This window comes from Uloborus diversus, chromosome 5 (assembly GCF_026930045.1).
Source record: "Uloborus diversus isolate 005 chromosome 5, Udiv.v.3.1, whole genome shotgun sequence".
Classification (NCBI taxonomy): Eukaryota; Metazoa; Arthropoda; class Arachnida; order Araneae; family Uloboridae; genus Uloborus; species Uloborus diversus.
In genome coordinates this window covers 6,030,541-6,044,189 of record NC_072735.1, presented here as the reverse complement: position 1 = coordinate 6,044,189, position 13,649 = coordinate 6,030,541, and the positions used below count along the sequence as shown (strand labels likewise).

General features: G+C 32.8%; 1 protein-coding gene across 1 annotated transcript in view; it reads right to left on the bottom strand.

Moving 5' to 3' along the window:
- LOC129222418 (cell adhesion molecule Dscam2-like) overlaps nt 1–13,649 on the bottom strand; it is a 161,160-nt gene that overhangs the window by 34,491 nt on the left and 113,020 nt on the right. The window contains exons 12-15 of the mRNA XM_054856929.1: nt 7,082–7,255; nt 3,840–3,987; nt 2,782–2,930; nt 341–472 (exon numbers count right to left, since the gene is read on the bottom strand). Of these exons, the coding sequence (XP_054712904.1) occupies nt 341–472; nt 2,782–2,930; nt 3,840–3,987; nt 7,082–7,255 (603 nt within the window). The remainder of the gene's footprint in view (nt 1–340; nt 473–2,781; nt 2,931–3,839; nt 3,988–7,081; nt 7,256–13,649) is intronic.

Here is a 13,649-nt window from a genome sequence, read left to right as displayed (position 1 = left end):
TAGGTGAAAAACCAAGTTGAAATTGTTGTTCATTTCAAAATCTCTTCCTGTGCACTTTCGACAATTATAAAATTTCAAATCTAGTAAAATACTGAAGACTACTTTAATAATCGTAATTCAAAGTGGTCTCATAGAACATATATAAATGCATATAGCGTACTTGTGTGTAATTGTGAGAGTTTCTAGTGTAATTTCTTTAGAACCTTAATAACTCAAAAACTCGATATTTCGAATTTTTTCCAGTCCCGAGAGAATTATGACATCGAGGTCGTACTGTATACCTATTTCCTATAAACATGTAATAGTTTTCAATTCTTGTGAACAATTTGAATGAACTTACCTGAAAATGTCTGATACTGGACTATACTTCCGGTAATGTGAGTGTTACCACTATCGAGTATCTCCCACAAAAGTGTTACCGATCTGCTAGTGACATTTGTAATTGTCACATTCGTGGGAGAGTCAGGTTTACCTAAATAATTTAACGTTTCAAGCATTAAAATTTTTATACACTCAAAAGTATCATACAAATGATTGTCAAGGAAAATACATTCATATTTCTTGAGATATATAAAAGGTTTTTGTTTTCAAAAACTTGAACGGTAATTTATTGTATTTCTTAGAAGATTGAAACTTACTCGTACTTTGAAGAGGTAAAATATAGAAACATACTGAAGACTATAATCAATCTCATAAAGATAAATTTTCTAAGGATGAACTGAACAACGGTTGGGAAATAAGAGATGCGTACTTTTATGACTTTCAACAAAAATTAAAATTTGAGGTTTTAAAAACACGATTCTATTTTTTTTCCATTCCCGATTTTTATGATGCTAAATTAAAACTTAAAATGTAGCAAGTGGAATAGCATTTGACTAAATTTTTAGGGGGAGTTTTAAAAGCATCCCATACGCTAAGAAGCGTTAAAAATGCATTTTGCCATTACTATTTAAACGTTTTAATCATTCCCATTATTTATCAAAACAACAAGGTATAAAGAAAAAAACTTTAGAAATAATACATTAAAAGTATTAAAGAAACTGGAAGGGAGAGAATGTTCGAATGATAAAAAAGTTATTGTGAAAAAATGTATATATACATGTTTCTTTCATAAGTTTAGGCTGTGTTAGATAACTGAACTTTGAGAAGTTTTCTCGAAGAAGCATGAAAATTGTAGCATTGAAGAAGGTTTTGCTTCCGTGTTCTGTTCTGCTGTATGGCAATAAAAAACTGTTGCTGATTTTTAAAATTATTTTTTTATTACATTCAGGCTTTTTTGAACCCTATTTTAAAGGTTCCAAAACAGAGCATGTGGTTTTTTTTTTCTTTCCTTCTTTTAAATAAAAAGTTGAATTCAGTTCATGTTTTTGTAAAATGTAGTATGGATTGCTTTCGTTTGAAAAGTACAACATTCATTTTCTTATGCACACGTGTGTTCGAGACGCTGAATTGTCTAATTACAAACCATTACATCGACAGATTTTGTATGTTTGATCTATTCAATATCTATTTTTAAGTATATATGATTCTTAGCTTATACGGTTTTTAAACGCATAAGTAATCATAATTTAGTTTAACGGAAATGCAATAATTAATGTAGCTAACCTTTCCGTGCTAAACACGGAACTCTAATCTACACTGTTTGTCAAATTTGAGTTATTATCACCAAGTGGTTCTTTCTAACATAAATTACCTAAATTCAATATTTTATGACCATTATAAAAAGTTGCATTCAATTAAGTACACGGAGGAACAAAACTTAAGAAAGCAACACCTTTCAACTCAGCATCTGATTCGACTTCTGAGCTTAGCACGGCCGAACATGATTTAAGACATTGCATTAATGAAAAACTAAATTACTATACATGAACATAAACTAACATGTTTAAATTTGCATAGATTGAGATCAGTGGCGGCTCGTGGGAGGGGCCGGAGGGTGCCTGGGCCCCCTCACTATCTTCAGACAATAATTTATATTTTTATTTATTTCCCCCTTTTTTTTTGTGCGTAAGTGCTTGAAATTTGAAAAAAAAAAAAATCTATTGTAGTCTTTTCCTGCGCATAATCCGCGGATTATCTGTTAAAAAAGTAAAATTGATGAGGTACGGATTATACGCTGCCGTGGATTTTCTGTTCTTTTCCTCCCTCAACACCAACGCATTGAACTTCAACATTAACAGCAGGATTCGCAGAGACCGTTACTCTGCCTGTATGCTTTTTATTTTACATAGCTTGAATGTTTAGGCTATGTAAAATAAACAACACACAGTTCCTGAAGAAGTCTTTGTTTGCACAAGGTTAGACCGTTTGCTCCTTTCTTGACTCTTTTTCTTCAAGTAATTAGCGTACCATAATGATAATTTAGAGTTTAAAATGAATTTAATTCTATCTATTCAACAAATATTTTAACACAAATGATTATTTTCAAAGATTAAATATTAAAAAATATTAAAAATATATATATTTTACCTTTTCAAACACGGGGGGGGGGGGGCTTGGGTGCGAGTGCACCTATGATCTGGCCCCCTAACTTTTTCAAAGCACGAGCCGCCACTGATTGAGATATATACATTAGAAAACTAACCTTTTTTTTTTTTTTTTGATGCAATATATATCAAGACATTTACACAATTTAGGCTCAAAAATTAAGATATAAAAGACATAAATTAAAATAGAAAAATATGAATTAGCTGCATACATTTTATTTGAGAAAAACGATTCATACCACACCATTTAAAATTCTTTTTATTAAGAACTTCTACTGCATAGTAATTCAATTACCTTGGACAACTAATTTTATCACAGCTTCATCTGCCCCAATGTCACTCACAGCTGTACATGTGAAAATTCCAGTATCATTTCGCGATGCGCTAGCAATGTGAAGCTCAGAAGAAGTTGTAGATTTTGTTGTTGTGTCTCGTATCGAAAATCTGCATGGAAAAATATGTAAGCACACTTTGCATTTTTACATTACGTCAAATGTTTAACTATAATATTGCACAGATTCTGGTCACTGTATAAAGAAATGTATGTTTTACATGAAATACACCACCAGCTCAGTCAATTCCAGCCGAGGACTGCAGTTTCGTGCTTATTAGCACTCATCAGCCCGGCCTAGGAAAGTGACTGATCTGGAGGTGGAAAACCTCTAAAGGAAGCCAAGAGTGCCAAACAAACTGGTAGCTAATACAGAATTAGCACTAACGAGACGAGTGACCGAAGCAATGGTTCGGTTCAACTCGAATATTGAAGGCAAGGCAGGTATATGTATTTCATGTATTTCTGCTTTAGCCCTGGCTATAGGGAGGTAACTTACTGAAGTATATGTTTTGTTGGTAAACATAATACCCATACCACCATGGGTAGTTTAATGCAGAATTGAATTTTCAAGATATTTGAACAAATGCATTTTGGATTCAGTACTAACAATAGATGAAAGGTTGAAGTTGATTTTTTTTTCGCATAACCAAGCCAATTAGCTGAAACCAAGTAAGTAAGTTTGTACAATATAACTTTCGTCTAATATATAATAAATTGCAAAATAAATAAATAAATCAGTAAATGAATATATAAAAATTTTTGCAGTTTCTGCTCTTTTCCTGCCCAAGGCAAAATAATTCAGAGCATTTCTAATAATAAATGCCCGTTTATATTGAAGGCAGACCGTTTATATTGAAACCGTATAAAGCTCATTTATTGCTAAATAACTAGCTTCATTTTCACCTGTTTCTTTAATGTGTAGTATTTAACTTTTTATAACAAAAATGCGTCTATAACAAAGTTTTTTTATTCGACTTCGATATAAACGGGTGCGATTATATATTAAAGGAAGTCCTTACCTTGGAAATGTTTTTATGTCTAAAATAGTTTTATTCTTCAGCCACTTAATACTGATTGGTGGATCTCCCACTGCACTACACAAAACACTAACGCTCGATCTTTCCGACACAGTTTTACTTAAATAGGGATCTTTAAATCTTGGAGGAACTGCAATACAGAAAAAAAATATTAATACGGTTAAAATTAATCACATTTTCATCATAATTCAATTTCTTACGTTTTAAAATGTGAGCAGTTATGAGCAAAAGTGGTGTAAGTCAATTTTTAAATCTCTACATAATATAAAATGAAGTCCCCAAAAAGCATCTGTGTGTTTGAACTCGCAGAACTCGAGAACTACCCGGTCGATTGCGCTGAAATTTTCACAGTTAGTTCCTTAAAGTCCTGAAAAGGTTTGCAGACCAGTTCGAATAAAATTCGATGAATAGTTCTTTTTTTATTCCAATTTACGTCCAATTTTTACATGAATTCTTAAATATGGAGGTGAAAAATTACTTGTACATATTAATATTACATATTATTAGAAAGGGTAGAATTTTCCGCGTTCTACGCAATTTGTTTCAATGCTCTAACTTTATTACGGCGGGAGTTATTTGCGTTTTTAGCTCGAAATTTTTTAGTCTTAGCTGAAATTTAGGCACTACTTTCTTCATTGAATAAATCAATAAAAAGTGAAGCAATTGTCCCACAGTTTTCTTTTTGACGCCATTGGAGAAAGCGACCTTTTTTACTCCAGATCTAACTCGACCTATGGTCGAAAAAATAAGCTTTTATCTCGAAAGGAAAAAAGTTACAAGCCTTTTTAAATCAAGTTTGAGAAATCTCGATTCCATTCAAATTGTGAACCATTTTCTTTCGCATTTTAATTCCTTAAACTTATTTTGTGTTTCCGTGGTTACGCGTTTTAAATCCATCTTTCTGGATTTAATTTCTTAAAAGTATTTTAATATTTGTCGTCATTGTTTGGAAGGGAAATCATGATGTTTTTTTATTATTATTTATTTTTTGCGCCTGATTGTTGAATATACGTCACTTCACACAATTTTTATTTTCAAGGTAGACCGGGCAAAGCCGGTCAACACAGCTAGTGTATACTATCGGTGATTAGTTTTAACCTCATTATACTTTACGCAACAGTGGTGTAAGTCTCGGTTTAACCATTTAGCTAAAGACAGTAATTCTATAAAGGTGCAGTAAAAGGGCGTCCATATAGGGGGGCAAGTGGGGGCTCAAGCCCCTCCATAGAAATTTGAAATTCATAGCTTTTAGTACTTTTTTTCTTTGCGAAAATGTAAAAACATTTCTTATCGAGCCATTAATGAATATGTCATTGAAAATGTCAAATTTTAATAAACCTAATCTGTACTGAAATCTATTTCCATGGGGGAAATATCTGAGCGCCCCCCTCCTCCCACCCTTACAATTTTCCAAATGGGTGCCCATGGTGCAACAGCAATGTTTGTGAAAAAAATAACTCAAATAACTCAAAAGGTATTAAAATACTTCAACTACGAAAAATATTTTTGAATTCTGAAATTGAATTACTTTTGATATTCTTCTCTGAATAGCTCAAATGTTTCACAATAAATAAATAAATAAATAAATAAATAAATAAATAAGCAAAAAAAACTTTGAAGTCAAAGATATCAGAAAAATATTTCCAAAATATGAATGCTAACTAAATTTCAAAATTTTGATGCCCTTAAAATAAGCGTTATAATTAATTTTAACTAATTAAAATACCCAATGGTAAATGGCAGCTCTTTCTGCTTCCACGCAGTAGACCCAGGTTCAAGTCCTAGGTTGGACACGGTCGACTTTACCCTTTCAGAGGGTCGATAAAATGAGTAGAAGGTGTGAGGGGGTTAACGCGTTCGGTTAACCACTTAACTAGTTTCAGCATGTTGATAAAATGAAAAAAGAAGTTTTGAGGGGGCGTTCGATTAACCACTTCGAAACAAAAATCTGATTTTGCACCATAATGTCCTCGGTGCCAAAAACTTAGACAACCATTTTCGGCCTTGGACACCATGGGCTGCTGTTGCCATTGAGTTTAGTTTTAGTTAAGCAGAGCTAAAGATGTTGCAGTCTATTTAAAGTTTAAAGGTGCAAATAAAATGGAAGGTGCATGCTACATGCACCGCGAAGGCTACATGCAACGCAAATAAATACGCATTCTGTACCGCAGAGCCAGACTAGCGTAAGTCCAAAAACTGCGATTTTACGCTTATAAGTGCATTGTATGTAGAATTCAATTCCGCATCGAACCATATGCTCGTAATAATTTAAAAATAATAATAATAGTATTTTTTCTGTGTTAAAAAACAGGAGTTCATTCTTTTGTATGCACCAAGCTAACGTTTCCAGCCTCTCCTGTAATGTAGCGGTTATGTGACTTACGTCAGTCTGGCTCACAGGTACATAATCGCGATTACATTTAATATATTCCAGCGATATTACATATTGTTCATCAAATTTATATCGAAATGTCGAAAAGCCTTTCGTAAATCAAATACAGTTGGCTCCCTGTTTAACGACGCTCTATTTAACGACGACCTTTCACGGTCCCGAATGCTCCTCTGTAGTTTTAGAAGCATTCTATTTAAGGACGAATTCTACTTAAATACGATTTTTTGTGGTCCCTTGAAAGTCGTTAAATACAGAGCCAACTGTACTATGCTTCAGCATATAACTCTTACTTTATTGTTCCAGACTTATACAAAAAAAAAAAAAAATTGAATTTTGACATCTTAAATTCAAATTATGTTTTTCGCAATCACGTGTTTTTTTTGCGTGTGTGCAGGCATGTGTGTGTATGTGGGTATGTGTGTAGGCGTGTGTTTGTGTCTGTGTGCAGGCATGAGTGTGTGTGTATGTGTGTTTGTATTTGAGTATGTGTGTGTGTCTACACACACATACACACACATACGTGTGTGTATGTCTGCGTGTAGGATATGGACGCAATCTGGAGACGGTTTTCGCTAGAGGAGCAGCATCCTGAGGAGCCGGTCGACGGTGATGCTGCGGAGGGTGCTGGCGGGAAAATAAAATGATAGCACGCCAAAAACAGTCAAGTGAGAACAATAAGCAATCGTGATTGCTCAAAAAAAAAAAAAAAAAAAAATTTCTGAGTAAATAAGGGAAAAGAGTTCTTTTAAATTAAGTTAGCTAATAAGAAATAACGAGTTATGAGACTTTTTTCAAAAAAAGAAAAGAAAAAATATTTACAATTAGTACTTACCTAATACTTTTAAAGTAATGATTTTGCTCAAACCAGCCCCTATGCCGTTGCTTGCTTGACACAAGTAGGAGCCAGCATCACTCTCCTCTACATCAGATAGCACTAGCGTGCCGTTGTTGTAGCGGTGAGCACGAGGACTGGAATGGACGTAGGTAAAATCTCCCGCTGTACTCTCTGAAATGAACCGTTTAAGAAATATAATGCACTAGCTGTACCCGACGCGCGTCGCTACGCCAACACAAAAAAAATACATCATTATACTGATTTTCATGACAATCGGTTGAACGGGGCAGAAGTTGCTACTCTGCAGTGCCACCTGGTGGCGAGTGGCTTCAATGAGCATATTATGCACCTTCTCCGTGGAAAAATACATATATATAGCAATTTTCATAATAATCGGTCCAGGTATCCAGTGAAGCCGTGACTATACTCAAATTTTGTACTCACGCAGTTTGCAAGATCAATCAATCGCTAAAAATATCAAATAGAAAAAGTTTTAAATCCCCCCCGTTGCATGAAAAGCCATAAAACAATAACGAAAGAATTTATTTGTTCAAACTCAAGAAAAATGGCAACAGCTAACTTCTTATCAATGAGATCTTTCACGCGAATTAATTTCTGCAGCCGATAATTTTATTAGTATTTATCCAATGGATTGTGATTTAAATTGGAATGAAAAAGGAACTATCGATCGGATTTTTTTCGAACTGGTCTATAAACATTCCCAGTACCAAAAATAACAAACGGTGAAAGTTTCAGCCAAATCTGCCGGGTAGTTTTTGAGTTCATGGATGACATACAGACAAACATTCATTTTTATATATATAGATTGGTGGACAAAATGAAGTTCATTTTTTTTAATTTTGTTTTTATTTATAACTTAACTCAGTTAGGCTGTTATTCAATAAAATAAAGATAAATAATTGAGAATGAACTTCAAAATTCAGCATAATTTGGGAATCGGTAGGGATCGGTCGCAAATAATCTGTTTCTGTTATGAATCACGTTGAACAAATGCAGACCAGTGTTGTAAATTTGCGAACGACGCCTTACGTTCGCAAATTTACAACACTATAGAAGTAGAATATGTTGTAAATATGTTGCAAATTTACAACACTATAAGGAGATAAACATTACTACGTTTATCTTCCGATGTACTCTCTGAAAAAAAACCGTTTAAGAAATATAATGCATTTGGTGGACAAAATGAAGTTTATTTTTTAATTGTATTTTATTCATAACTTAACTCAGTTTAGCTGTTATTCAATAAAATAAAGATAAATAATTGAGAATGCAGTTCTCAATTCAGCATAACTTGGGAATCGGTAGGGATCGGTCGCAAATAATCTGTTTCTGTCATGAATCACATTTTAAAAATTGCAGACCAGTGTTGTAAATTTGCGAACAACCCTTTATGATTCGGTAAGTTATCTTAAATAATTCACTTTGCCCCATATTTCCCAATTTATTAAGTTTTCTCATAAAACAAATTTATATAAATTAAATTAATAGTTCTTAATTCGATCACCCCAATTAGAAAAAAAATATACAAAATATTAATCAAAAACTTATACATGTCTATAAAAGTTATTAATATAAAACGTTTATTTAATAAAAATTACACTAAAACTGAAAGTTATGTTTGTTAACTCAAAGTAAAACCAAAGTTAAATAACTATTCCATGCATAACGCGGAACAAAAATGTTTACGATTTTTTTTAAAACTATATATACGAGACCAATTCTTTTAGTCTGAGTTTATGCGAAAAACACTGCATGCTTTTAAAAACATTTTATTAACAGAACGGAGGACTGCAGTATTACCATCAGGACAGCTTTATGCGAACGAAGAACAAATTTAATTTAAGGGTTGTTCGAAGTAAAAGTATCCAATAAAAACATTCAGAAAAAATGTCAAATCTTTGTTTTAAAATTATGCATATGTTCTTTATTGAGTTAAAAACCTTCTACCACCTTCTTCAAACTCTGTAATTCAATTTTGGACCTAAACAAAATATTAATGCATAAAATAAATGTAAATTTATGGGCTGCGTGAGTTTTAAAACTAATTACTTTTCAATGAAGAAAGCTGTAGAAAAACGTTTATTTAGTGTATTAAAAGCATAGTGAAATGAATTAAAAGAAATATCTTATCACTAAATTGATTGGATTATGTAAGCATAGTTTTAATAATTAGCTAACGTACTTGGATTTTCTCCGGTTATTAATGGTTATTATTGTACACGGTTAATAATACTTATATAACGTGCATATATCTTTTGCCCTTTTTTTTTTCTTTTTTTATTACTAACAATTACGATGCGTCCACTAAGTGCTAAGCCACAATTGGTAACAACTTAACAATACATAGCGAACGTTTGGAGAAAGTCTCACTAGGGATGGGGAGGTTCTGGATTCGAATCCCGGTTCGGGCAAACTTTATCTCAACAGTCCTTAGCCTTTCTTTGTGTGAATGTCTTGTGATTTGAACAGTTTGCCTACCCTACACTATGAAAAAATACCGAAACATTACTGGGTATTTTCGTGTTACGTTTCGGGATTTTAATGGTTTTTACCCACTTCCCGGAAAAATCAACTATTACTGTCAAAAAGTTTCCTGAATTGCTACAAGTTGCTCAAATGTAGTTTCTGTGTGATGCAAAAAATATTTTTAGCTCCCTGTTCAAAGATTAACTGACAGTATTTATGAAGTGTATCGTCTTCAGTGCAATTACGACTCGTCCATGCTAGTTAAGCTCCCAAAGGGAGCGAATAAGTACACTGTAAAAACGATTCAGAAACGTTCCTGGAAAATGATAGGCAGCTGATGTGCCCAATTTCAACCAGTAACATATCTTACAAAAACCAGGAACGTTTTCCGATAAAAGTCAGTAACCTTCCTGAAACACTGGAAAATCTCCCCTGTCGTGAAACTTCAAAAAAAAAATTGAATAAGTTTAATGTATTTGTTTAGAACCGTCTTGGTTTATCAAGAAAGCTCCAGAAGCATTAGTGAGACCATGGCCAAAGTTACGCGTGTAATTGCAAGCAAGAACCAAACATATTCCTTGCCTGCAATTCCTGACTCGCAAAGCTGCAGCTATCCAGTGACTTATTTGCTCCCATTGGGAACTTAGTCAATCCAAACGGGCCGTTATAAAACTAATGCCGATACACATAATAAACACGCTCAGTCAACCTTTAAACTGGTAGAAAAGAATATTTTTCACACCAGTGAGAAGTCTGCTTTATGCATCTTTTAACAATTCAGGTAACTTTTTTGCGAAAATACTTGATTTTGCGGGGAAATAGGTGAAAACCTCTGAAATCCCGAAACGTTCCACTTAAATAACAAGTAACGTTTCGGAATTTTTTTACAGTGTATGGACTACGTTGCTTTTCCAGAATTGTAGGCGAGTTAAATATCGTTACTTACCATATCAATTCTGGCTTAGGTTTGGCCATGTTTGCAATAAAGCTCTTGGAACTTCCTTGATAAATCAGGAAGATGCCAAGCTATTATATTACAACTTCCGAAGTTTGCTCTAATTTTCCAGAGACACTACTGTCTTGAAACGGGAAGATTTCTGATTTTTTCAGGAGGCTTCCAGGATCATATCAGGAAGGTTACTGAATTTTAGCGGAAAATGTTCCTGGATTTTGCAAGATATGTTACTGGCAGACATTGGGCCCATCAGCTGTCCATCATATTCCAGGAACATTTCTGAATCGTTTTTACAGTGTATAAATGGGTCCTTGTGGCATGTGTGTACAGTGGACGTCGTATTTCATTCCAAATTGGAAAAGTGAAGCTATGCACCACAAATCGAAAACTTAGCTGGCACAAGACGACAACAATATTTAGAGAAGGGAATCATTTGGGCCTAACTTTAATAAGGCTCTTTTTAAGTTACAGTTAGTGTACCCTAGTAATGGCAGGCCTTTGCGGCTCAGCGTGGCAAAAATTTGAAAAAACACTAATATTATAATTTGGAGATGAGTCACATGCAGAACATGTTTTTCTTTGTATTAATAATTGTTTTTTGTTATTTTTTTTATTTTTATTTTGGCAATATATTTATTTTATTTATTCAATGCCATTGAAATTCAAGCTAAATACATACATAAAAATATTATTCATGCTGTTTTTCAAATTTTTAAATATAAACAATCGATATGAGAAGGGGGGCGGGAGACAAAGACCCTTTATTCTCGCCTTCTAACTATTCGAACGCAAGTTCATACTTAAAACACTTCGAAGCCAAGCGAAAGTCACTAATTCTGTCGTTTTTTAAAACTTTTTAACATTAATTATCAATCATCAGTTAAAGATAAGACTACTGATCAAATAAGTTATTAATAGTTATTTTAATATGTCGTATTTTGTTTAATAAAAAAGAAAATAAAGTGCAGCAATTCGCGTAACTAGAATATCACTCATATCAAAGATAGATGATATACTTAGAAAACGTTTATTAGAACCAAAAAGTTTAAAGCAGCAGCAGAAAAGTTAAAAAATAATTATGATATGAGTGTAAAACGGCTCAAACCTAAACATATCATATTATTTGTGGGAAAATTATCAAAATTTGCTATTTCTAAGTATACTAATGCAAACAAAATAGCAGTTTCCTTATTAAAAACTGATACAAGACACAAGCTGCACAGATTTATTAAATAAAGGAATATATATAATGCTGATCCGCATAACAAGAGCGTACTGGCAAAATATTGATTGATTAAACTTTGCACAAGTAAGAGAAAAAAAACAAAGGAAAATATCCAAGCAAAAGTTTGTTTCGATAACGTAGCAGCTGTGTCAACTTTAGCTCATTTTTTTATTATTTATAAAGCAATGGAGTGAAGAAATTAATACTGAATTTTGGTGTCGTGTTATATTAAATTTCTTCCTTGCAAAACTTGAGAAAATTAGTTATCATAGCATCTGGAACTCCTGTTTATTATTATAAACTATGGAATTTGCTGTCATAAATGAGAACAAATATTTATTTCGGAAGACGAAAGAGACATTTTGAAAGCAATATATGAAATACGTAACCTTTAATGTTAGTCTTAAAGTAATGTTGACTTAGTAAAAAACTGAATAAACATCTGCAGTCGCAGCCAACGCATATCAACAACACGGAATTTGTTGGTTTTTGTTTATTTGCTAATACAGTAGAATACCTTTATAACCCGACCTATATAACGCAATTCTCTATAAACTGCACAACTTTTCAGAAGTAAACAATTGGTTTTTAAGTTTAAAAAATCCCTTTGTTTTGCCTTGCTAACATAAAAATTGTTAGGAAAATTCAATTTTGAAACAATTTTTTATCTTTCCAGTTTAGTTCAAAGCTTTTAAATGAAAATTAATATTCACAGTAAAAAGAAAATATCAGATGGCTCTTGAAAATGCAACTGTTATGTGCAGGATAATTCACTTTCTTTTAAGTGTAAAGCATATTTATTTTTGAATGATTAGTTGTATAATTAGTGTTTTAATACTCATTGCAGACAGAACTAATTCTGAAGTGCTAATATATATATATTCTGAATATTAGTTTCAAAATTTGTGAAATTACCTATATAACGCCAAAACCTATATAACACAAAAGCTCTGGTCCCAAGGTGTGCGTTATAACGGTCTTCTACTGTATAAATTATATGTTTAATGGAGCTATAACCCAAAACTATTTCTTTTTGCTAAAATAACTATAGTAAAAAGAGTAAACAAAAGTCAACTTAAGATCGGGCTAACATTAATGCGTAGAAAATCTCAGCGCTTGGGGTTGTATTAAAATTAACAAAGATTATTTATTGGATTAATGTCTTATAAAATGAGATTATTATCGCAATTTTGGATTTGGGAAATGCATATAACTAATATTAAATCATAAAAAAAAATAGTTAATTCATTTCTTTGTACATTTATTTTTTAAATAATGCACTGTGACACCGAAATTAGGTTGCTAAAATCACATGTCTCTGTTTTCGTTATAAAATACAAACACCGATAGTTAGAGCTCGTTTTCACCTTATTGATGTTTCATTGTCATTTATTTCAAGCTTTTATGTTACTTAGCTGGAAACTTAAGGGGTTTCAAAAGTATTCCTTTTATACTTGCAGTTAAAAAATTACAGTTTCATTTGTAATTATAAATAAACTAGTGGCTCCCCCGCACGGCTTTGCCCGTAGTAGAAAAATTGAAAGGTCTTTTGGTTCGCCTCTATATTTATAAATAATGTATGATGAATTTCTCGCCAATTGTCTAGCCCATGTTACGGTTCCACGTAATGATAACTTGGTAATTTACTCGTCCATCTTATGATAATTTTGCTCGGGAAAACGTTGTTAAATTGGAATAGAAAAAGAACAAAATCGAATTTTCGAAAAATGGCTTCGAGGTGCACAATACCATGCTACAAACCAATTTTGTGCCAAATTTGATAAAAATTGGCCGAACAGTCTAGGCGCTATGCGCGTCATAGAGATCCTGACTGACAGACAGAGATTCGGAGGACAGATATCCAGACAGAGATACTTTCAGTTTTATTATTAGTAAAG